The sequence below is a fragment of the Bos taurus genome, chromosome 12 (genome assembly GCF_002263795.3).
Source record: "Bos taurus isolate L1 Dominette 01449 registration number 42190680 breed Hereford chromosome 12, ARS-UCD2.0, whole genome shotgun sequence".
Classification (NCBI taxonomy): Eukaryota; Metazoa; Chordata; class Mammalia; order Artiodactyla; family Bovidae; genus Bos; species Bos taurus.
In genome coordinates, this window is record NC_037339.1 from 69,073,938 (window position 1) to 69,099,707 (window position 25,770).

General features: G+C 39.6%; 2 protein-coding genes across 6 annotated transcripts in view; one reads left to right on the plus strand and one right to left on the minus strand.

Moving 5' to 3' along the window:
• Window positions 1-1,959: 1,959 nt before the first annotated feature.
• Window positions 1,960-22,002, minus strand: TGDS (TDP-glucose 4,6-dehydratase). 2 transcript variants are annotated; one of them, NM_001101159.1, is given in 12 exon segments: window positions 1,960-3,580; window positions 5,147-5,244; window positions 5,789-5,847; window positions 8,090-8,255; window positions 8,874-8,917; window positions 10,151-10,210; window positions 11,580-11,678; window positions 12,794-12,936; window positions 17,582-17,672; window positions 18,832-18,900; window positions 19,669-19,735; window positions 21,807-21,920. In NM_001101159.1, coding segments are annotated over 12 exon segments (1,068 nt in total). In that variant the 5' UTR covers window positions 21,893-21,920; the 3' UTR covers window positions 1,960-3,494.
• A 3,298-nt stretch (window positions 22,003-25,300) lies between these two features.
• GPR180 (G protein-coupled receptor 180) overlaps window positions 25,301-25,770 on the plus strand; it is a 69,774-nt gene continuing 69,304 nt past the window's right edge. For 3 of the 4 annotated variants that reach the window (XR_003037442.2, XR_003037444.2, XM_024999922.2), the window contains exon 1: window positions 25,312-25,532. Coding sequence is in view for 2 of the 4 variants with exons in the window: in XM_024999922.2 (XP_024855690.1) it covers window positions 25,388-25,532 (145 nt within the window). In the remaining 2 variants the exon portion in view is untranslated. Of the gene's footprint in view, window positions 25,533-25,770 lie in introns of all 4 variants that reach the window. The other variant, NM_001164031.1, reaches the window with a different exon arrangement.

Consider the following 25,770-nt stretch of genomic DNA (forward strand, 5'->3'; position numbering starts at 1 on the left):
TCTTCTTCACTTTCTGCCATAAGGGTGGTGTCATCTGCCTATCTGAGGTTATTGATATTTCTCCCAGCAATCTTGATTCCAGCTTGTGCCTTATCCAGCCCAGCATTTCTCATGATGTATTCCTCATATAAGTTAAATAAGCAGGGTGACAATATACAGCCTTGACGTACTCCTTTTCCTATTTAGAACCAGTCTGTTGTTCCATGTCCAGTTCTAACTGTTGCTTCCTGACCTGCATACAAATTTCTTAAGAGGCAGGTCAGGTGGTCTGGTATTTCCATTTCTTTCAGAATTTTCCACAGTGTACTGTGATCCACACAGTCAAAGGCTTTGGCATAGTCAATAAAGCAGAAATAGATGTTTTTCTGGAACTCTCTTGCTTTTTCCATGATCCAGCAGATGTTGGCCATTTGATCTCTGGTTCCTCTGCCTTTTCTAAAACCAACTTGAACATTTGGAAGTTCATGGTTCACAGTGAAGCCTGGCTTGGAGAATTTTGAGCATTACTTTACTAGCATGTGAGATAAGTGCAATTGTGCGGTAGTCTGAGCATTCTTTGGCATTGCCTTTCTTTGGGCTTGGAATGAAAACTGACCTTTTCCAGTTCTGTGGCCACTGCTGAGTGTTCCAAATTTGCTGGCATATTGAGTGCAGCACTTTCACAGCATCATCTTTTAGGATTTGAAATAGCTCAACTGGAATCCCATCACCTCCACTAGCTTTGCTCATAGTGGTGCTTCCTAAGGCCCACTTGATTTCACATTCCAGGATGTCTGGCTGTAGGTGACTGGAGATCAGAAGCTCAGAAGAGATCTTGGGTAGGGATAAGGAACTGGAAAAAAAAAAAAAAAGATAGTAATTAAAGCAGTGAGAGTAGATGCTATTTCCCAGATTTTTAAAAGTATTTCTCAGTTTACTGGCTACATTCATGGCATCTGGGACCTTAGTTCCTCACCCAGGGATTAAACCTGTGCCCCCTTCATTATTGGAAGTGCAGTCTTGACCAGTTGACCACCAGGGAAGCCCCTTTCAGCAAGATTTTCGAGGCTGATGACCCAAAGGAGAATTCCTGCCATGGAGGCAAAATGAAAGTCAGCAGTAAGTTGAATACACAGCAAGGGGAAAAGGGAGGCAGATTTTAAAGGGCTCTTGGAGACAAAAAGTTTTCATGTTGATTCTTTTCTAAAGTTGTTCTTTTTTGTTTGTTTTTAAATATTTTACCTATTTAGGTTGCTGCTGGCTCTTCGTTGCAGTGCACAGGCTTCTATTGTGGTGGCTTCTCTTGTTGCAGAGCACAGGCTGTAGGGCACAGGGGCTTCAGTAGTCGTGGTACACGTGCTTGGTTGCCCCGTGGCATGTGGGATCTTCCCTGATCAGGGATTGAACCCAGGCCTCCTGCATTGGCAGGCAGATTCGTAACCATCGGACCACCAGAGAAGTCCCAAAGTTGTTTTTTTTTAAGATGATTTTTTAGAGCAGTTTTTGGTTTACCACAAAACTGAAAGGGAGGAATAAAGATTTCTCATATACTCCCTGAGCCTACATATGTATAGCTCCCTTATTATCAACATGATTCATCAGAATGGTGCTTCTATTTTTTTTTAACCAAGGATGAATCCAAATAGTTTATCTTAAGGTTCACTCTGGCTCTTACACATTCTCTGGCTTTGAAAGTGAAAGTCGATCTGTCGAGTCCAGCTCTCTGTGACGCCAGGGACTATACAGTCCATGGAATTCTCCTGGCCAGAATACTGGAGCGGGTAGCCTTTCCCTTCTCCAGGGGATCTTCCCAACCCAGGGATCGAACCCAGGTCTCCTGCATGGCAGGCAGATTCTTTACCAACTGAGCTACAAGGGAAGCCCTTGGATAGATATAAATTGACATATGGACATCATACCATCATACAGGGTATTTTCACTGAACGAAAAGATCAGAAACATACATGCAAGAACAAAGGACACGGAATAAGTGTTTTTATTTTGTCATCCACCCTTAATGACCAAACTCCATCGAAGACAATTTGCTCTCAATTTGTTCCATTTTCTGCCTGGAACTTCCTACAGCCACTTCCCTGAGCTCTTACCCCAACTCCATTTTCTCCAGAGCTCCAAGAAGCACTCCTTCCCTACACAACTAAGACCAGAGGACCACCATGTCGGTTGTTCTCACTCAACTCTCTGGTCCTTATGCCTCAGACTATGCCCAACTCTGGCTCAGTCTATTCTTACAGCTCTAAGAATTCTGAAATGACAGTGTTTTAACTTCAGGTCATGTTTCGTTCTTGTTTGGCAAGTGAAAGTGAAAAGTGAAAGTGAAAGTCACTCAGTTGTGTCTGACTCTTTGCGACCCCATGGGTTTAGTCCATGTAATTCTCCAGGTCAGAATACTGGAGTGGGTAGCCTTTTCCTTCTCCAGGGGATCTTCCCAACCCAGGGATTGAACCCAGGTTTCCCTCATTGCAGGTGGATTCTTTACTTGCTGAGCCACAAGGGGAGCTGTTTGGCAAGTCCCCTAACTAATTTTGGATCTGCTTACTACTCTTTTCCCCAGCTTCATGTTCTACACTCCTATTACCCATCCTCGACCACTTCTGAGTTAATAACCTCACTTTCACTCCACAGAGGAAATAAGCCACCACTCATACACTGAAGCCAGAAAGTTGGGCATAGCCTTTGACTCTTCCTTTTCTCGGTGTGATATCCAATCAGTTACCTTTTCCAATCATCTTAAAGACTTTAGGGGAGAGAGGAATTAAAAATACATGATAATCAAGTACTTTTAAAAATTCTGTACAGCAAAACGAAGACATACTTTTAAAAAAGCCACATGATACATTAAATACATGAAAATATTGATAATTTTATAAATAAAATCATTTTAAACAGTTAATACATGGTAAAATTTCTCTGATACAAGATGACTTATATAATTCCATGATCGATTTTGAAACTATAAAAACTACCTCTTTTATAACTTAATTTTATAAAAATTATCAAAAGTTAAAAAGTGCTAGATATGCTTCCATTTGTTCCATTTTTAAAGCAATTGTAGCACAACATCTGACCTTAAAAAGATAAATTAGGGCATAAGGTTCATCCTATATTGCCTAAAAGACTTTAGAGACTTTCTAGGCAGTGAGAAAAGCTGGAGAGTTCAATGTCAGCAAAGGCTGTCATCTGCCCAGAGCTACCTGTCCTTGTTCTCAGAAACAGGAAATTCATCCTTCCCGACCCACATCTACCAAGGAGTCTTTCTATGCATACTGGTTCCTAATTTTCAGGATAAAATGTTTCTGAGAGAATTATGATTATTTAAATCCTATGCTGATACTGAACCTCTTCTAAAGATTGAGGCATTTTACATTTGAATTTTATACACAAAGTCATAATCTAATTCCAAATGAAAAAGAAGATGCTTCATTTGGTCACTTGATTTCATACTACTTGTCGAGGTAGGTAGGATAATTTCCTTCTTTCTCTGAAAACTGTCCCGGCTATACAAATGGTGGTTGTACCGGAAAGGGTTCTAATGCTTTTTCTGCATTCTTCCAGTTGTGAAAATTCTCTCTGTACCACTCAACTGATAAGACAAAAGACAAAACAAATAAAAAAAACTAAACATCAGTTAACCATATTTACTGAGTTCCTACTAAATAAGAAAAGTCTTGCCCATCAGCTAATGTGTAGGCAAAGATTGCCTAATGATGAAAACAATTCAATTTTGAACCAATGATGTTAATCAGGAGATGTTTCATCACCTGGAAACTTAGATTTAAGAATCAACAATTTTGGGGGGAGAATGGATACATGAATATGTATGGCTGAGTCCCTTCGCTGTTCACCTGAAACTTTCACAACATGGTCAATTGGCTGTACCATACAAAATAAAAAGTTTAAATAAAAGAAAAAAAAAAGAATCAACATTTCTTTTTCTCTTTAACTTCAAAAGTCCTTCAATGCTGAATTTGCTGGTTAAAACATTCTGAATTTAGACAATTCAGGGGAAAAGGTAGCTAAGTCACTTGTGCTGGTTTTAAAGTCACAGGAAAAAAGTGTAGTGTTTTGTTCATGTAAATAAATGTCACAATATTGCATGATAGGCATAGTGAGATGACATGAACTTCCTTCTGTTAATATGCAAAATTACTTTATGCTGCTATCTATAACTTTATTAATAAAGTTTTTCAGTTGAAAAAAATGATAAATTATCTTTGAATTTGCTTTTTAGAACTCAATATAAGTATTTTCTATGTCCAGTTCTGAACCAAGACTTTTTTCCTACACTTGGGTATCTTTTTTCATGAGTTCATTTCTAAACAGAATTTAACAGATATACATACATATACACAGATTTTATATAGACTTATTTTAATATATTTCTGCTGCACACATTAAATTTGTTTCCTATTTGTTTGTTTCAGTATAAAAAGACTCAAGAGACTCAAAGACTGCAACTGTCTCTATTTTACCAAATCTCAGATGCCTGATCTTAAGATGAACCATTACTTTACAGATTAGTAAGAAAGAAAAAAAGTTGAAACAAGAATTATCAGACACTGCTGCTGCTGCTGCTGCTAAGTCACGTCAGTTGTGTCCAACTCTGTGCGACCCCATAGACGGCAGCCCACCAGGCTCCCCCGTCCCTGGGGTTCTCCAGGCAAGAACACTGGAGTGGGTTGCCATTTCCTTCTCCAATGCATGAAACTGAAAAGTGAAAGTGAAGTCGCTCAGTCGTGTCTGACTCTTAGCGACCCCATGGACTGCAGCCCACCAGGCTCCTCCATCCATGGGATTTTCCAGGCAAGAGTACTGGAGTGGGGTGCCATTGCCTTCTCCGTTATCAGACACTAGTGACTGTAAAACACATACCTCTGAAGGAGGTGAAAAAAGTGAAAAATGTGCATCTGAGAATCAATGAAATAGGTATCTGACAAATGCTAATAAGAAGCCTGATCAGAAGTTAGTCTGTGAAGTTCAAGACACTTAATTACTAATGTTAGAAATACATTAAATGCAAAAATTTGAAAAGCGAAAGTGATTTACCATAACATTCTGCCAAATTTGTAGTGTCCTAAAAAACAAATTATTGTGCCTTAAAATTTTTCTGAATCTCCCCCTACCCTCAAAGGATCAATTTATAACATACTTGTTTTTTTTATTCCTTCTTTCCAAGGTACTTTAGGTCTCCATCCCAAGCCATGTATTTTTTCTGACTTCATTGGATATCTCATGTCATTGGTAGGTCTTAGAAAACAAAACAGATTTAAAATGACACTGTGGATATATATTTACAAATCTAAATACTTAAGAGAAATGAGTCCATAATTTAAATTTTTTTCTCAAAAATTTTCCCCTGATGACCCCATTATAGAAAATTTATAAAATAAAGTATATGTTAAAAACCATCTATAATTCAGATGCCTAACCCTCTGTGGCTTATCCTTTACTTATTTCAACCACATATAAACTTGTTAGGACTCTTTATGTTACATGTCCTGGGTCTGGTAGTTTATAGACATTAGAAATTATATTTTAAAATACTGACATAGCAAGATGTTATTATCCCTATGTCACATTCAAAGAAATCTCAGAGTTGGAAAGGGTCAATAAACTTTAAGTCATACCAGTAATAACGTTATACTTTATTCTTATTACATTTATAGTTAGGAAAAAATATTTTAGCAGAAAACTGAAGAGGAAAACTTTTCTGGGTAAGGACATACATTTATAATCTTATAAGTACCTAAGACTTGAAAACTTTCCCCCAATTTTTTAACTTGTTACTCACCTATCATCAACATAATCAACCCAGTTTTCCATTTCAGACTCTGAATTGGTCTCTTTGATCTGTCAAAAAGGAGAAGACGTTTAAGTCAAATTATAAAATGAGATCAGTGAATAAAAATGGTATTCAACTGATTCAAACTACAAGAAAAACAGCCTCCTCCAAGTGGGGAAGGCAGCTAAGGTGAATAACATTTTTATTAACACTTTCTATACTTTATAATCTAAATTCTAGCTGAAGCTCAGAAAGATTACACTTTATAAAAACTATAGGAAAAAATGAATTTTTTGGCTTTTGATTATTACTGAGTGTGATATTATGATTTAAAATCAGAAACGTCTATTTGATGTTCATCCCTGTTCCTGGCACAGAGCTCCTAAAAATACCTAAGTGATGAAAGATAAAGGTGTTGTTTGCTATTTATAACAAGTCCCTTTCAACTACATCCAGTTTATGTTAATGAGTGATTTTTGGAAAGCCCCTAAGAATGAAGACTGGTTGCCAAGGGAACCAACCCAGCAATTAGAGGATGGAACTCAGCTTCCCTGCTCCCACCTCCGGGAAGGAGAGGAGACTAGAAGTTGAACTAATCATCAGTGGCCATGATTAAATCCATCATGCCTACTTAATGAAGCCTCCATAAAGACCCCAAGAGGAAAGCTTCCAGGTGCTGGGAGGGCGGCACACACGGAGAGGGTAGGAAGCTCCATCTCCTTTCCCTCGTATCGTGTGCCCTATCAGATCAGATCAGTCGCTCAGTCATGTCTGACTCTTTGCGACCCCATGAATCGCAGCACGCCAGACCTCCCTGTCCATCACCAACTCCCGGAGTTCACTCAGACTCACGTCCATCGAGTCAGTGATGCCATCCAGCCATCTCATCCTCTGTCGTTCCCTTCTCCTCCTGCCCCCAATCTCTCCCAGCATCAGAGTCTTTTCCAATGAGTCAACTCTTCACATGAGGTGGCCAAAGTACTGGAGTTTCAGCTTTAGCATCATGCCTTCCAAAGAAATCCCAGGGCTGATCTCCTTCAGAATGGACTGGTTGGATCTCCTTGCAGTCCAAGGGACTCTCAAGAGTCTTCTCCAACACCACAGTTCAAAAGCATCAATTCTTCGGCGCTCAGCCTTCTTCACAGTCCAACTCTCACATCCATACATGACCACTGGAAAAACCATAGCCTTGACTAGATGAACCTTTGTTGGCAAAGTAATGTCTCTGCTTTTCAATATGCTATCTAGGTTGGTCATAACTTTCCTTCCAAGGAGTAAGCGTCTTTTAATTTCATGGCTGCAGTCACCATCTGCAGTGATCTTGGAGCCCAGAAAAATAAAGTCTGACACTGCTTCCACTGTTTCCCCATCCACTTCCCATGAAGAGATGGGACCGGATGCCATGATCTTCGTTTTCTGAATGTTGGGCTTTAAGCCAACTTTTTCACTCTCCACTTTCACTTTCATCAAGAGGCTTTTTAGTTCCTCTTCACTTTCTGCCATAAGGGTGGTATCATCTGCATATCTGAGGTTATTGATATTTCTCCCCACAATCTCGATTCCAGCTTGTGTTTCTTCATGCGCCCTAAGGATCTCCTCTATTCTTTGTAATAAACCGGTAATCCAGTGGGCAAACTCTTTTCCTGAGTTCTGTGACTTCCTCTAACAGATTATCTCAGACTTATACCTGGCTGATCAGAAGCACAGGTGAGTCAGGTCTCGGAACTGACGTGTAAAGTGAGGGCAGTCTTGTGGGACTGAACCCTTAACCTATGGGATCTGACACCATCTACAGGTAGATAATGTCAGAATTGAGTTAAACTGTAGGACCCTACTAAGCTGGTGTCTGAGAATTGCTGGGTGTGGAAAACCCACACATTTGGAGTATAGAAATGTTCTGTGAGTAGTGCAAAGGAAAACACGCTTTTCCATTTGCTCAGTCACTCTTTCTACTGCATCTTGAGATTTATAATTGATGCTCACTAATACATACAGAACTATTATTTATATATCGTTGTTTCTTGATTCTAGGGCACACGATTTAACATTTGATTTCTTGAACTTGATTATGTCTTATAATGCATATGTACATTTAATATAGTGGAATTTTTTTTCCTGGAAAGCTGTGATTGAATAAGTGATACACTTTCCAAAAATGACACATCTCAGCACATAATTATGAAGTTCTTTCTCTTACCTTTCACTTTTCCAGTGAGTAAATGGTAAACTGCTGATTTTGACAAAATTTGTGATTATTGTCACTAATTCGGTGACTTTTGAAAATATTACCCTTTTATAATATATACATACCAGCTGTATTAGTTCTTTGGCAAGCTGGAGAACTGACATTTCAAAATTGGTTCCAATGTTATAAATTTCACCTGGTTTTCCCTTCTTGAGGACAGTGAGAAATGCTTCTACTACATCAGTAGCATAAAGGAAATTTCTTGTTTGAAGCCCTGTCCCATGAATGCAGCTAAAAAGATGAAATGAAAAAGAGAATCATAAAGTGTAAAAAAGTAAGCTCTCCCAAATCCGGGTAATGCAATGACAGTACAATTTCAGAGAAGCCAATTCCCATAAAGATCCTAGATATCTCTTACTGAAAATACAAATTCTCATGACTTCTAAATTTTATCCATGATTCTTAACACATCTCCAAATTGTCTGTGGGTACTCATTAGGAAAGTGGCAAACACCTAAGTGACCCCTGCAGAAATAGTTATTCATCAATTCTATACCTTAAGTTCATTTTGAAGTCTATCTATAGTTCTAGGAATTAAATACATCTTTTGAAAAAAATAAAATTACATAAAGATAGATGACAAATTGTTTAATGCCATAACTCAAACTTTTAAGGTAGATTATTTAAGGATTAAAATTATTTTAGTAACCAAATTATAAAGATGAATTAACCATTATAATTATTTTAAAAACTAAAACTATTACTACTAGTTGTAGAAGGCATTGTTAAATTTGTTGTGACACTAAACTCTAAGGCCTCCAACTCTACCGCTCTATGATTTTCAAGAAAGACTGACACTAAATACTCTAACATACCAGAAAAACATACATATAAAGGTAAATAACATACCATTTCCTGTTGTGTTGTAGTAAAGATATAAATTTTGGAATAACCTAAAAGAATATTTAAATATCATTTCAGACTTTGGAAATTCATTCATAATTATAAACTTGAACTCATCATAACATTAAAAGAATATTATTGTTAAGAAACACACGTAAGGATAAATTTTAATTATCAGTTCACAAAATACCTATTGTAATTTTGATAAGTAAAAGAACTCTAAGATCATTTCCTATTTCATAAAACCAGTTATCGCTAGATTAAAATGAAGATAAAATGATATAAATAGTGAAAAAGAGTTCAGGTAAAGTCTTCACGAACAGTTTATTCTCACTGTAAGCTCACTTTTGTGTTGGTTTTCTATCGGCATGAATCATAGCTTACTTTTTACTTTATATACAGTATCTACACAATAAGTTATTGTGAAATTAATATAAAGCAATTCCAGTGCCACTGTATACAAAGAAAATTCATGTTAAACATGGTGAGACAAGAAATTATTAAATTAATAATATGCATGTTAAGAATATTCTAAAAATTAAGCCAATTATATATTAATATCAGCAGATTATGATATGGCCCTTTTCTTTGGGCACACAGATCAATGCAATAGCTAAGAAGTAAGAAAATCCAGTTCAAATGTTTAGCAGTAAGACTAGTAGTTACTTAACATTGAGCTTTATGTTACAGAATCAACCATATATACATTTTCAGCCTTTTAACAACACGTTGTATTTGCTAAACTATTTTCTGGAAGACTCAGGCCTGCATAGTACAGAGGAGTTGGGGAACAGTTTATCAGTGGACTATAAGACAAATTTATGTACAAGCTTCCTGCATCACTCTCTAACTAGTGTCTACCTTTCTTTACAGCCTGACATATGGCCTGACTGCAGACTAGGAAGGAGTCTTCACCGGCAAGATGTTAATGATGGGAGTATTCTATAGTGCTTTAGAATCCTGCAACGTACAAGGCATGTTCACACACATCATCTCACTGGATCTTTCAAAATTCTTCCTAAATATTATCATTACCCATCAAGTTAAAGATGATGCTCAAAGGGCCTAACTGAGGCCATTCCAGCTTGTAAGTATCAAGCTGAGACTTAAATCAAGTTGTCAAACTCCAAACCTACTGAGATTTGCATGTGGCCTATATAGCATTTATAATTATGGTTAATTACAACATAAATTATTTTGTACAAATCACTGAAGTGAGATTATTTTAAATCAGGAGAAGTTAAAATCACTAAAACACAACGTGAATTCAAAGTAAAATGTACCTTTTCTGGATATTGATGTGGTCCATAAACGTTACTGCTTCGTGTGATGACAACTGGAAACTTAAAGAGTATTTGACATTAAGGTCACGGAAAGGTCCAATAATTGATTATCTAAAGACAAGTAGTTTTCTCTTTAGATAAAACTAAAAATATGGGCACTTTTGGCTAAATAATTCCACACACCTTTAGGACAGAAGCGAAGGGATTTTTTTCTAATGTAAGGTTCCTAAAAAGACAGGAGAGGATGAGATTCAGAAAAAGACAGAGGCTCCAAAAGAAAGTAGAAGTCTCTTTACTGGGACAAGGGAAGGATGAAAATAGATGGAGGCGGGTTTGTAGGTCTGATTGCAGGAAACTAAAGACATTTCCACCTGATTATTTCAAAGACCACCTGAGATGTTAAACTTCCAAGCTGGCTTTCTCTGTGGGACCAGCCCTTACAAATGAAAAGAGCTACAAGACCAACACTACTGGACCATAGGAGGCTAGAGAACCTGAAGTAATTCCTCGCTTCTCCTGTCTGACCCAGTCCCGAATAACTGGAAGATCAGTGGGAAGTGAAGTGCAGGGATTCGAGCTGTTGATTCATAGTAGGCAAGGCTCCAGCAGGGACACTAACGCAGCCAAGGGGACAAATCCAGCTCCATTCATGAGGGGCCAAGAGGAGCAGTGGCAGGTAAGGGAATCTCCTCTGCCTCTGTCTCCCTTCACTCTGAGGACTCCTTGGAATCAGGATTTTCCAACAGGGCTTTTCACTCTAGCTGTCACACTCTACCTATTAGCGAAGTAGAAACAACATATATATGAATTGCTCCTTTATTTTTTTATTTGCTGTTTTGGCCATACTGTGTGGCTTGCAGGATCTTGGTTCCCAGACCAGGGACTGAACCAAGGCCCATGGCAGTGAAAGCGCCAAGTCCTAACCACTGGACTGCCAGGGAAATCCCTAGAAATTGTTCCTTTAAATGATAGACTGGCTAAGAAGAAAGGTCAATGCTTTGTCCACAAAATGTTGAAAATTAGTTTTTTAGATTCCTTAATATATAACTTTTCTCAGTCTATGTCTTCTCATCTTAATTTTATTTTATTGTACTGGTTTTGCCATATATCAAAATGAATCTGCCACAGGTATACATGTGTTCCCCATCCTGAGCCCTCCTCTCTCCTCCCTCCCCATACCATCCCTCTGGGTCGTCCCAGTGCACCAGCCCCAACCATCCAGTATCGTGCATCGAACCTGGAGTGGCAACTCGTTTCATATATGATATTATACATATTTCAATGCCATTCTCCCAAATCATCCCACCCTCTCCCTCTCCTACTATGTCTTCTACTCTAAAAATAAAATGCTGGCTAATGATAACCTGGAGTTTTAATACCGAAGTCCAAAAAAACAAAAATGATTCCAGTTTCTGAAGCCAATTCTTACCTTATACTGTTCCCAATAAGACTGTACAAAACACTCAGCAGCTGCTTTAGATGATGCATAAGGATTTGTAGGTTGTTTGGGTGAAGATTCATCAAATTCCTAATTTTAAAGATATATTAAAAACTAAGTATTATGTACACTTGCTAAGTTGAAAAATCAGAGAACATATTACAAACTTGAAATGTTAACCACTTACATTTAAAAGACATTTATTGAAACCCAGCTATGTGCCTGGCACTTTTCTAAGCACTTTCTTTACATGTAATAACTTCTTTATAGTTCACAACAACCCTACAAGGAGGACAGGACAGCAAGTGCAAAGTCCCTGAGACAGAACTGAGTCCAGTGGAACTACAAGGAGGCTGGTGTTGGGGAAGAGAAATGTGAGATAAGGTTGGAAAGCTAGAGGCCAGAGCATGTGGAACCCTGAAGGCCTCTGTCAAAACACTGACGGGTTTTTGATCAGAATAACATCAAGATCTGACTTAGGTTTTAAAAAACATCCTGGCTACTGTGTCATATCTGATGTAGGTCGATGAGAGTATAAGAAGGAAGAAGCTTGCTGATAAAAATTGCAGAGAGATTTTGCAAATGGTTGATTCTCAGAAGTGGGATGGGGCATTAAAGAGAAACGGTCAGGTCTGCTTTTTTTCACTATAAGTCTTTTCAAGCTACTTTTTTTTTTTTTCCATTCTATATGTGTTTTGGTAAATAAATATATTTTAAAAATAAAATGAGGTCACTGTAAACACTATGAAAAATAAAGACTGAACAATGGAGCCACTTGTTGTGTAAAGTATAATGTTTACAAATGATTAACAGAGAACAGATTCCAGCTTCTATAACAATTTCACACTCACTCCTTGACAGTGCAATGTGCTTTTCTGAGCAGAAGATAAGGAAGACAGGCCTTACGTTGCAGCCTAACTTATACATGTGCTGGCCCATGGGAATGACATTCACGATGTAAGACTGGGTGGGCAGTAAGAGCTCACTTTCAAAAGACTATCAAATTATATAAAATCTGTACCAGACTAGGCTGTTGTTTCCTATGTGGGCTGGTATTACTTGATTTAAACAATGGAATAACAGTCTGAAGAGTCCCACAAGTGTGTAAAATCAGAGGATTAAAAAAAAGTCTAGAGTATTTTCATCAGACAAGTTTGTATGGTGGTACAGGGTACGTAGTTGAAACAGACATCTTCTAAGCTCACCTTATCAAGACTGCCTCCATAGACCTCATCCGTGCTGACGTAAATAAACTTCTCCACTCTGGCTTCATGAGCAGCACTTACCAACACATGAGTACCGTAAACATTAACATAGGTAAACTCAAAGGCACGGACAAATGAAAGGTCTAAAAAAAAGAAGAAAAATCCGGAACAGTTCCTTTCAAAGGACAAAGGAAATAGCAACCAGTAGACTCAGGCGTGGGCTTCCCTGGTGGCTCAGATGGTAAAGAATCCACCTGCAATGCGGGAGACTTGGGTTCAATCCTTGGGTTGGGAAGATCCCCTGGAGGAGGGCATGGCAACACACTCCAGTATTCTTGCCTGGAGAATCCCATAGACAGAGGAGCCTGGGGGGCTATAGTCCATGGGGTCTCAAAGAAGAGCTCTATTTACGTTTTTTCATTTACCATAACTGCAACAGTGGTAAAACTAACATAAAGGTGAAATGCTATTTATGACTTCTTCAAGCTTAAATTACATACTACATGTACATTCTTAGAACCTAGAAAACTATCAGTGCTATTTTTATAGGAAAACCTTTTTGTTTTTAATTTTAAAAAGAAAAAGAAGACATGATACAGCTAAAATCTTAAGTGCTCCTAAATTTTAAAGGTTTTGGACCAACTAAAAGGTAGCAGGGTTTGCTTTGCTGGTATCAAGAATTATTATAAAGTTACAGTACTTAGAGTGTGGTAATGGCATAAGGATAGACAAAGACCAGTGAAACAGAACAGGAGCCCAGAAACAGAACCATGTGTATATGGGTACTTGAAGCTGGTTTTAGAAAAGGCAGAGGAACCAGAGATCAAATTGCCAACATCTGCTGGATCATCAAAAAAGGAAGAGAGTTCCAGAAAAACATCTATTTCTGCTTTCTTGACTATGCCAAAGCCTTTGACTGTGTGGACCACAATAAACTGTGGAAAATTCTGAAAGAGATGTTCATACCAGACCACCTGATCTGTCTCTTGATAAACCTGTATACAGGTCAGGAAACAACAGTTAGAACTGAACATGGAACAACAGACTGGTTCCAAATAGGAAAAGGAGTATGTTAAGGCTGTCTATTGTCACCCTGCTTATTTAACTTATATGCAGAGTATAGCATGAGAAACGCTGGGCTGGAAGAAGCACAAGCTGGAATCAAGATTGAGGGGTGAAATATCAATAACCTTGGATAAGCAGATGACACCACCCTTATGGCAGAAAGTGAAGAACTAAAGAGCCTCTTTATGAAAGTGAAAAAGGAGAGTGAAAAATCTGGCTTAAAGCTCAACATTCAGAAAACTAAGATCGTGGCATTTGGTCCCATCACTTCATGGGAAATAGATGGGGAAACAGTGGAAACAGTGTCAGACTTTATTTTTTGGGGGCTCCAAAATCACTGCAGATGGTGATTGCAGCCATGAAATTAAAAGATGCTTACTCCTTGGAAGGAAATTTATGACCAACCTAGACATATTAAAAAGCAGAGACATTACTTTGCCAACAAAGGTCCATCTAGTTAAGGCTATGGTTTTTCCAGTGGTCATGTATGGATTTGAGAGTTGGACTATAAAGAAAGCCGAGCGCAGAAGAATTGATGCTTTTGAACTGTGATGTTGGAGGAGACTCTTGAGAGTCCCTTGGATTGCAAGGAGATCCAACCAGTCCATCCTAAAGGAGATCAGTCCTGGGTGTTCACTGGAAGGACTGATGTTGAAGCTGAAACTCCAATACTTTGGCCACCTGATACAAAGAGATGACTCATTTGAAAAGACCTGATGCTGGGAAACATTGAGGGCAGGAGGAGAAGGGGACGACAGAGGATGAGATGGTTGGATGGCTCAATGGACATGGGTTTGGGTGGACTCCGGGAGTTGGTGATGGACAGGGAGGCCTGGAGTGCTGCAGTTCATGGGGTCGCAAAGAGTCAGACATGATTGAGTGACTGAACTGAACTGATCTCCAATAAAGGGGCAGTGGGAAAAGGCTGAGTCTTTTCAATAAACTGTGTTGGGTCAAACCAATATTGACATGCGGGAAAAAATCTGAATGTAGAAGGCAAAACAATGACTTTTATGAATAGAATATAAGAGAATATCTCCATGACCTTGGAGGTACGAAAAGAATTCTTACACAGATAACAAAGTGAACTAACCCTATAGGAAAAGGTAGACAAATGGACTACACTGAAGTGAAGAATTTCAACTGGTCAAAAGATACCTTTAAGAAAATGAAAAGGCCAATCACAGACTGAAAAACAGTAGTGGCAAAAGGCTTGAATTCAGAGTACATAAAGGACTTATAGAGGAATTCCCTTGTGGTACAGTGGTTAGCAGTAGGTGTTTTCACTGCTGTGGCCCCAGGATTCGATCTCTGGTCAGGGAACTAAGATTCCATAAGCCATGTGGTGAGGTCAGAAGTAAATAAATAAATATATGACTAATAAAAATCTTTAGTGGAAAAAACTGATAATTCTTTAGAAAATGGTATAGAGACTTACACAGAAACTTTCTAAAGACATATACGAATAGGAAAGGGAGGAGAATATTCCAATAAACAAATGCAAAGGTTTTAACCTCATTCATAATCAAGGAAACATATAATAAAGTCACCAAACGCTGACAAGAGGAAGTAATGGTAAGCATCTCATAAACTGCTGGAAGGAAAACTGCTTTGTCATTAATCAAGTAAAAGAATTTGTTCTAACAGATATGAAAGATTAGTCAATATATTGTGTAATCAGCACAGGCACAGACAAATAGACAAATGGGGAGTTGAGAAACAGTTCCTTATATAAAGATACTTGATATATGACAGGGCAGTGAAAACTGATGAACTTTCCCATAAACAGAAGAGGTCCAATTAGTATTCAAAAATAAAACCGGATTCTCATCTTACACTGCATATAAAAATCTATTTCAGATGGATTACAAATCGAAATGTGAAAGGCGAAACTGCAAACCTTTTCAAAAATAATACAGGAGAATATATTCAAGACCTTGGGGTGAAAGAGAATTTCTTAAGACCCCCAAAACATTAACAATAACATAAAAGATACATAAATTAATTAAGAATTTATGTAAGAATATCTGTTCATCAAAACACACTAGCAAAAACATGGAAAGAAAAAAAAACATGGAAAGATAAGCCACAGAGTGGGAGAAGATATCTGTAGTACATCCAACAAAGGACTAGCATCCCATCTATACATGTGTGTGTGTGTGTGTGTGTGTGTGTGTGTGTGTATACATACATATATGTATGAACAAACGTGAACGCGAACGTGAAGTCGCTCAGTTGTGTCTGACTCTTTGCGACCCCATGGACTGTAGCCTCCTACAGTCCAGGCTCCTCTGTCCATGGGATTTTCCAGGCAATAGTACTGGAGTGGATTGCCATTTCCTTCTCCAAGGGATCTTCCCAACCCAGGGATTGAACCCGGGTCTTCCGCATCGTAGACAGACGCTTTACCATCTGTGCCACCAGGGAATATATATGTATATACTCCTACAAATCAGTGAGAAAAAGGCAACTAACCCAATTTAAAAATAGGCAAAAGATTTCAATAGGATTTCACAAAACAAGAAATTTAAATTATTAAGAAACCTATAAAAGGTACACAGCTTCATTAGTAATCCGGGAAATACAAATTAAAACCATAATGAGATATCACTCTGCACACTACTCAGATCAACAAAAATGGAAAAAACTAACAAAACTAAGATTTGGTGACATCTGGAATAACAGGAGGTTTCCTATACTCCTGGAGAAGAAGAAATTCGTACAGTTTCTTTGGGAACTAACTGGAAATTATCTCTACGTTGAAGTGTGCAGATCTTATGATGCCAGTGCTATACTGAGAGAAATGTGTATTAATGTGTACCCAGATGCATGTGTAAGAATGTTTTAATGGTAGTACTGTTCAAAATTCCCCCAAGTGCAAATAATCCAAATGACCAACAAGAGTAAAACAGACACAGGAAGTGTTATATACTTAAAGAGATGAATACTGTATGTCACTGACAGTGAAGAAATTATACCTCCACCTAACTGCAGGGATGAATCTACCAGAATGGAATATCAAGACCAAACACACCTCCATGTTATTTTATGTATGCCTTTTTATAAAATCTAAAAACAGGCAAAACTAACCTAAACTCTGTAGAGATAAATACAGAGATATTTAGAGATAAATAGAGATAGTAAAGCTGCAGAGAACACCAAGGGAGATTGTAACTTAAAAATCAAGTACTAAGGCAGTAGGAATACTACTCCCAAAGAGGGCTCGGCAACATTCCACCTTTTGTTTAGGTGATGGCTACCTGGGTATTTTATGATCATCATTTATTTAACCTTACTTCTAAATTCTTCTGAATATACGTTATATTTCACAATATAAAATACTAGACAAATTATTAGAAGATATCTCAGGACAAAACAGTATGGATAAAAATATAAGGTATCAACCATCCACCTTAAGAAAAACAATATAAAAATACAGCTGAAGGCCCATTTCCCCAGAAGGAATCACTGTTCTGGATTTGGTTAAACTCAGTTTTCAGATAGTGCTCAAGGTTACATTTTACCCTACACTAACACAGGTAATCTGGAAAGCACCAAGTATCCTGATGACAGAGTGACCATGGGCTTTTCTGATAAACACGGTATATGTTCCTTCACGTACGCTGAGTACCTATTTGTTGGACCCCATTACTGGACCTTGATTTTGGCTAGACACTGGAAAAAACTTCGCCTAACATAGCTGCAACATAAAACAGTGCTTACCTACATGTGTTTGTGCGGCAAAATGTAGTACTATGTCTATTTTCTCTGTTTCAAAAAGTAGTTTCACGAAGTGAGAATCACATATGTCACCCTATATTAAAAAGCAAACATGAAAAAACTAAGTTTCATCGAGCACTCTCCATCATAATAACCATTTTATTTCATGAACAAAAAAAATGATAAAAAAAAAAAAGGTAATCCCCACCCCAGGCGTAGAAAAGAATATCTTGAAAATTCAATTGAAGGGTGAAGTACAGTAATGGGGTATTTCTCCTGCATTTTAGTATACAAGATATTCAATGCAAAATATGTTTTTGTAAGTAAGCATCTAAAACAGTATTTTTTTGAGCACCAACTACTACTATGGACTGTGGTAGTTTTTTTTCCTTAATATTCTTGCCAACCTGAGGTAACTATGTTAGCAGGAAAAAATGTAAACATATTTTTAAAAGTTTGAGATAACCATTATTGAAGTATATTTAAAGTAAGTGTAACAACTGGAATTATGGATTTCACCATAAGTAAGTAAGTAAGATTTCACCATAACTAAGTAAATATTTTTAATGTTATATGTACATACTAGTTCTTCTAAAAATATGTATTCTTAACAATTCTTCAGTAACTGAAGGAAACAGTTTCACACAGGAGAAAAAAATTATGAAATGTTTGCCTAGTATAATCTTTATGATCTGCTGTTAAAAAGAGAGTTTGTACAATTACTTAAAAAACATAAATCACAAGGCAGTTCCATTTGACATTAAAATTTCCCTTTCTGAATTAGTGACGGGGTTTATTCTTTGGACTCTTCGAAGAGCGGCTAATAAGAATCAGCCTTCCAGGGCCAATTCATCAACTTCATGGGAAAAAACTACCATGGGCTGTAAGCTGGGCTTTTGATGACTCACTGACCTAAGTAACACCCTACTTTGTATCAATCTCTTTAAGTCCTAGCAAGGCCTTATTTAGAAGGCTAGTGAGGACCTAAAAATTACATACCATGGAAGTTCAATCAGCTACTCATAGATCTGCCAAGGCACCAAAAATCAAATGTAACTATAATGCAGTATCAGTCTACAAGTATCAGTAATATTCTCTATAGCACATGTGCTTCTGAAATTAAAAAGGTCATTAATAACATGCTTTCCAAGCCTATATCACACAGGTTTATAAAGTATAAAGCTATAGTAATGTCTGAATGACTAAGAGGCACAGTACAAAATAATTATATAATTATAAGAACACTTTCATACCTGTATAAATTTATAATTTTGTTTATTAGAAATGGTTTCAAGATTCTTCAAGCTTGCACAGTAATCCAACTTAAAATAAGTAAGGGGGGCAAAAACAACACAAAAAGTGATAATAAATAGCTTTTCTTATAAAATATCAATTTATTTTAAATACTATAGATCTTCTAACCATAACATTATTAGCAAATCAGTGTATACCAATGGGGGAAAACTTACTGTCTGTGGTAGGCAGGCAAAAATAATTAAGACTTAAAGATTATTTTTTGTCTTTATATTTTTTTACTATTATGCTTTACGAAATTATAGTAACTAATTGTATCTTGTGCTTAAAGTCAACAATGCAATGATTATGAATCGTGGCTTTCAGAATCTCCAGGGAGATTACAATTATTACAGAAATATTCTCAAAACTAAATTAACTACACTTTAGTTTTTAAAATAAATATACAATTTTCAGGAGGTGGCAGTTATAAAACCATATAATAAAATAAAATAATCAGAATACCTTAATGCCAAAAAAGGTTAACAACCACAAGATTACACTAAATATTACACCAAATGTTGAATTTAGAGTGAAGACTTTCTTACAGTAAAAACACCATAGTTAAAACCTTTACATTATGGGCTATGATAACAAATTTAAAAGTATCAAGACTTTATGTAAGATTAAAAACTTGTATGCTCACATGACTAGGTAGGCTAAGTTGCTAAAAATGACTAAATACAAAACTAAAGTATCAGCATGACAGGATTCTAATACTTTTTAAAAATATAAATAAGTTTCAGTACACAGAGTTCATTTTCTTTTTACATGGAGCTCATTTTTGTCAAACTTACCTTATCTAGATTTATGATCATATAATTTGGATAATCTTCTACTAAAGAGACAATCATATGTGACGCTCTATAGAAAAAAGCATATCTTGTTAGTAGAAATTTAACCTTTTCCTTAAATTTTCAAATGTTACCCTAAGCTATTGAGTATGAGGAAACTATTCAAAGATGCCATCAAATTATTGCAAGATAACAGAAAGAATAACGATGCTGAATATATGATCCACACTTTTCATTAATCTTCTCAACAGTATTGACATACAAGGTCTTACCTTCCCTTTTACACTATGGTGAAGAGAGAATTCATTGGTCCTGGATATAAAAAAATAATTAGCCAAAAGATGCTACCATGCATGCTTTGAGTATGGGAGTAAAGCACTATCATAAATACAACAGGTGATGGTCAGTTTGTCCATGTTTAATGTAATCTTATTGCAATTTCTGCATGTCTACAGAAATCCTATTTCTTGATATAAGAATTTGATGGTGTAAAGTAGAATCCTGGGGGTGGGGAGAGAGGAAGGTCCTAGAGAAGTTCTAGGGTAAACCTTGGTTTCCAAGGCTAAGAACTGCTGAAACCATCCTGAGGTGAATATCCATAGTGGCATTATGGGTATCAGAGGACCCTGAAGTGGAGACAGAGGCATCTGTGAGATAATCCACCAGATTTTATCATATGCACCAAAACGTTGGGCTCCTAGGAACAAATTATGAATTCAGAGTTTGTACATGACAGCTCTTTCACATAATTTTCTAGGATGTACCTTTCCTGGGCCAGCACTTTACCACCCTTTTATGCCCACGCTTCCCTTTCACTAAAGAAAACTTGCCTAGTACCCTCCTCCAAGTCACTGACCCATTAGAAGAGGTGATCTAATGTACTAATGCAGTGGGAGCATTCTGCCAGGTGTTGAGGGAACCATAGTCTCTGCCTTCACCAGTTTACATCCTAGGATGCGAATGCAGACACTAAGTAAACACAAATATGCAATATTATTTCAGGTAGTGGTAAGTGTGTTAGTTGGGAGAAGGGCTACTTAGATAGGGTGGGCCAGGTGGAGGTGATGTCTGAGCAAATATCTAAACTGAGTTATGCAAAAACAAAGAGCATCAGCAAAGAGGAAGCAAGGACCAACGCCTCAAAAGAGCTAGCCTTCCATGTTTCAGGGGGTAAGGGTGGCAGGCACAGAAAAGCAAGAGGAAGAAAGACAGGAGATCAGGTTCCAGCTTGGGCCCCTGAGAGTCTTCTAGATGTAACTAAGAGTCTGGATATTATTTTAAGCCTGAAATGAACCTTTGGAGTGAAATGAGACACCTGTTTACTTAACAAACACAGACTCTGTGCGTGAGAACAAATTCTAAGGGAAAAGGGTGAAAGTGATATGACTAATCAGGAGGTTACAGTAGTAGTCCAGGCAAAAGCGGACAGTAACAGGGTTTAGGGTCAAATGGGGAGGAAGGTGAGATGTGGTCGCTTAGGAAGTAGAGAGAGGACTTGCTGATTAAATACGGGTGTGAGACGGAAAGAGGCTTTCAGACGACTGCTGCTGCTGCCAAGTCACTTCAGTCGTGTCTGACTCTGTGCGACCCCATAGACGGCAGCCCAGCAGCCTCCCTCGTCCCTGGGATTCTCCAGGCAAGAACACTGGAGTGGGTTGCCATTGACTAGTATAGGTCAAAACACCGGCAGAGGATTTTTAAGTCGGCTGCATAAATGAAACCTCCCTCACAATCCAAAAACCGTTTCATGAAGCCTACACGTACAAGGCCTGTGTTTCGAGGGGATGAAGGTAGGGTGGGAACCGGACCGGGCTTGGAGCAGTTGATGAGAAGCTTTCTGCAAAGCGGGAGTGCTCAAAAGAGAGACAGGTACATCTCCGGCCAGGTAGAAAGGGGGACAGTACCACGGCACTTCTGCTTTGATTGGGAGACATTTAAAAGAAGTCGTAGTTTCAAAGGAGCCACGTCTTCGCAGGCCAGGAAAGGAGGAGAAGGTGGAATGATCCAGGTCGTGCGTTAAGACCCTCCCCCTGTCAATCAGATCCCCAAAGCTGGTCCCAAGTTGCCAAGTGCAAGCAGAGGCGCAGGAAAGGCTGGGGTTTCTGGGGAGCCACTATTCGGCCAGCGGCGCCGTTACCTACATGAAACCAGCACCCCCGGTCACCAGGACCCGCTTCGCAAAGCTGTCGGGAGGACCCAAGGACTCGGCGCGGCCCGCAACCGACATCTCCCAGCTCAGCAGGGATTGGCACCGTAAAGTGCCAGGTCTGTAGATCGTAGGGAAGTTCCACCGCGACTTTTTGCGACGCGTCCCACTCCCCGCGACACGTTAAAGGAGCAGACAGCTGCCGCTTCCGGAGCTTAGACCGACTTGTCCCCGCCCACCGAGGGCTGGGCGGGGCCCTCCTGTGTGCGCGCCCAGGCACAGCGGAGAATCCTAGGACCGAGGAGCCTGGCAGTCTGCAGTCCATAGGGTCGCACAGAGTCAGACAGGACTGAAGCGACTTAGCACGCACGCAAGAAGAATGGGAATACTCAGTATACGTGGAAGGGTCTTTTTGTTACAGCCTTTTGGAGGGAAACAAGTAGTAATATATATGAAAATTTCAAACGCAGAGACGACTCTCAGTTCAGTTCAGTAGATCAGTCGTGTCCGACTCTTTGCTGCTGGACTGCCAGGCTTCCCTGTCCATCACCAACTCCCGGAGCTTACTCAAACTCATGTCCATCCAGTCGGTGATGCCATCCAACCATCTCATCCTTCGTCGTCCCCTCCTCCGCCCGCCTTCAATCTTGCCCGGCATCAGGGTCTTTTCCAATGAGTCAGTTCTTCATATCAGGTCGCCAAAGTATTGGAGTTTCAGCTTCAGCATCAGTCCTTCCAATGAATATTCTGGATTGATTTCCTTTAGGAAGGACTGGTTGGATCTCCTTACAGTCCAAGGGACTCTCAAGAGTCTTTTCCAACACCACAGTTCAAAAGCATCAATTCTTCTACACTCAGCCTTCTTTACAGTCCAACTCTCACATCCAAACATGACTACTGGAAAAACCATAGCTTTGACAGACCACTCTATGATCCCCAAATTTCATGATGTATAATATAGATATTGCAAAAAAAATATGTTCACTTCTATATTGCTTACAGTAACAAAAATATGGATACAATGTATATACCTACAAGTATTGTCTCACTTTTTAAATGTAATGGGCTGATACAATTTAATGCAATGGGCTCATAAAATTTAATGTAATGCAATTGAATGACACTGCTGCTGCTGCTAAGTCACTTCAGTCGTGTCCGACTCTGTGCGACCCCATGAACTGCAGCCCACCAGGCTCCTCCGTCCATGGGATTTGCCAGGCAAGAGTACTGGAGTGGGGTGCCATTGCCTTCTCCAAATTGAATGATAATGGCCTTTAAAAAGGATGTTCCAACATGGAATGAATGCCAAAATACATTGCAGTGAACACTTATGGTTTTATCTGACCAGACTTCCCTACCTTTTATCATCTTCCCAAGTTACTCACCCAGGCAGCCCATAGAATGTGCATCTGACTCATCATACGCTAACTGAATCCTCTTCCTGGGATTTGGAATTGGGCTAAGGTTTTAGCATAGTCTGGTTGCTCTTATTGAACTCTGATGACCTATAAAAATTTGCGACTTGTTAGCTATACTCATTCAAATGAAATGAGGAAGCAAGAAGCCTGTCTTCAATGAGAGAAATGAAGTTGATCATGAAGATTAGAAAAAGAAGAAATCTCGCAGTATTCAAGGCCCATGTTCAGATTTTTTTCAGGACCAATTTTATTCCTCTCCTTGGTTTACCAACACCACCAATTTGTAAATGTAAGTCTTAAAGGATCCACCCTGAACTATTAACAAGGAGTTACATTTGGTATCAGTATGAGCAGGGAAATGAGGAAGTGAGAACTTCCATTTTTATCTTATACTTTTTGACTGAATTTTTTCTAAGCTGCATGAATTACTTTTACAATTAAAAATAATGTTATTTTTTAAAACCTCATAATATTAATATCTCCAGTTTATTCCTAGTCGGCCAGAGTTCTAGAAAATGCCGGATACATGACATGAAATTTTCCCTCAAGGTTTCCTTTTCTAAATTATGAGATCTGTTGTGAGAACTTGCTTATATGTAATAAAAGCTTGCTGTCAAATGAAAATAATTTATATATCTTTATTCATGAAATGATTTTGAGCTTCTACTCTAAAGATATAGTCTCTGACCAGCTGGAGCTTACAATATATTAAGGTATTCAGATAAATCAGTAGATATTTACAATATAGTGTGGTTAAGCATCCAGGTAGGGTAGTAAGAGATTCTGGTTCTTGGGGTATCTAACACAGATCTGAAGGCTTGAGAATGGCTTCTTACTTCTTAACGTGCCTTGGGAAAGTAGAGTAGGAAAATGAGATCAAGTGGGGGTTAAATGGTAGAATATGTGAAGTATTGCAGCCAGAGGGATCTGCAAATGCTATAGGCCCAGAGGGGAGTATTTGGAGTGTGCCTGGCAATCTGACAGTGGCTCCGTATAAGGATGGACCTCAAACATTGAGAGGTGGAAATATGAGAGGCTTGAAAGTCATATTCTGAAGAGTTTGAGTTGTGTGCTAAGGAGAGCGCCTCTGAAGCAAGTGATGCAGTCATACAGTGTTTCCCAAAGCTTTCTCTGCTTCTAGGGTAGAGATGGACTGTGTGTAAGCACTTGAAGAAAACTGTTCTCAGATCAGTTGTCATAGACCAAGTAAATGATGGTAAGGTGGTGGCCTGGGTAGTACAGTGTCTAGTACTTCTTAACCTAATCGTCTGGAAGAGGCGCTAATAAACTGTTTCTTTGAACTGATTGGATGCAGGGAGCTTAGGGATGGAGGTTAGGGTTGGGGTGAGGGGTTGTTACAATTCTCAGCTGTCTGGCCTGCTGGATAATGGCATAACACAAGAAGACAGGAAACCTAGGAGGGAAAAGTCGGTTGGAGGTGCCGAGTGGCCAGGCATGAAGCTGTGGACAGGGACAGTTTCCTGCCTTTGAGACATCAAATTGGGCACATAGGACTTTCTTGGGTGAAGCATTCCTCACCTCACCAGAAATGGTGTTGTTGTGTGTTTCTTCTTTCCGAAACCCACACATCACGGGAAAACCTTGCCGGCCGATGCCACGGGCAGGCGCATGCGCAGTGGCACCACGCGCGCGGCGAAGACAATGGCACCCGACTCCAGTACTCTTGCCTGGCAAATCCCAGGGACGGGGGAGCCTGGTGGGCTGCCGTCTATGGGGTCTCACAGAGTCGGACACAACTGAAGCGATGCAGCAGCAGCAGCAGCAGCAGCAGCAGCAGCCACGCGCAGGCGCATGCGCAGTGGCACCACGCGCGCGGCGGAGAGGAGGGCAATAATTTTTCCGTAACCAGAAGCAACATCCCCCTGAGATTCCATAAAAAAGGCGGGAACTAGCCAACAGGCCAGGGAGTGATGGGACTCCCGTATCTGCAGTCCCGCCCATGTTAGCCTCTGATTGGTGAATATCCTAGGCTCGTGGCGGAAGGGCCCACCTCATTTGCTGCTAGTTTCCTGGGGGCGGGCCCGCGATGCCGGTCCTTCTCCCATCATCCCCCTTCCCCCCATCTCAAGCTGTCGACGTGGGGCCGCGGCCGCGGGCGGTTAGGGGTTGGGGTGTGGGTACCTAGCAGGAGGCGGGGATGCGGGGGCTGCGGCTGCTGGCAGTGGCCCTCACCTGCTGCTGGTGGCCACCAGGCAGCCAGGGTAAGACGCTGCGGGGCAGCTTCAGTAGCGCCGCAGCCCGAGACGCTCAGGGCCAGAGCATCGGCCACTTCGAGTTCCACGGTAGGTTCGGGGCCGGGGAGAGGGATGAAGGCGCGTGGGCCATCCCGCGGGCCCTTCTCTCCCCGCCTCCCTTGGGGAGCCTGGAGCTGGCAGCGGCAAGGCTGGGGACTTTAGCCAGCTTACCTGCGCTTCCCCTGTCGCCGGTTGTCTCCCCTACCGCGGCTTCCCGGAATCGTGGGATGCGTTTATAGCCAACCCCTCTGTTGCAGCTCCCCAGATCCTCGTCAGCTCCCTCCCC

Bases quoted from the DNA above. Each gene is read 5' to 3' on its own strand.
- TGDS (XM_059892077.1), bottom strand. From the start codon at position 21,892: ATGTCGGTTGCGGGCCGCGCCGAGTCCTTGGGTCCTCCCGACAGCTTT. The intron at 19,736-21,806 runs GTAGGTAACGGC...TTTTTTCTATAG, and splicing joins ACCGGGGGTGCTGGTTTCAT to AGCGTCACATATGATTGTCT. The intron at 11,679-12,793 runs GTGAGCTTAGAA...CTTTAAAATTAG, and splicing joins ATGGAGGCAGTCTTGATAAG to GAATTTGATGAATCTTCACC.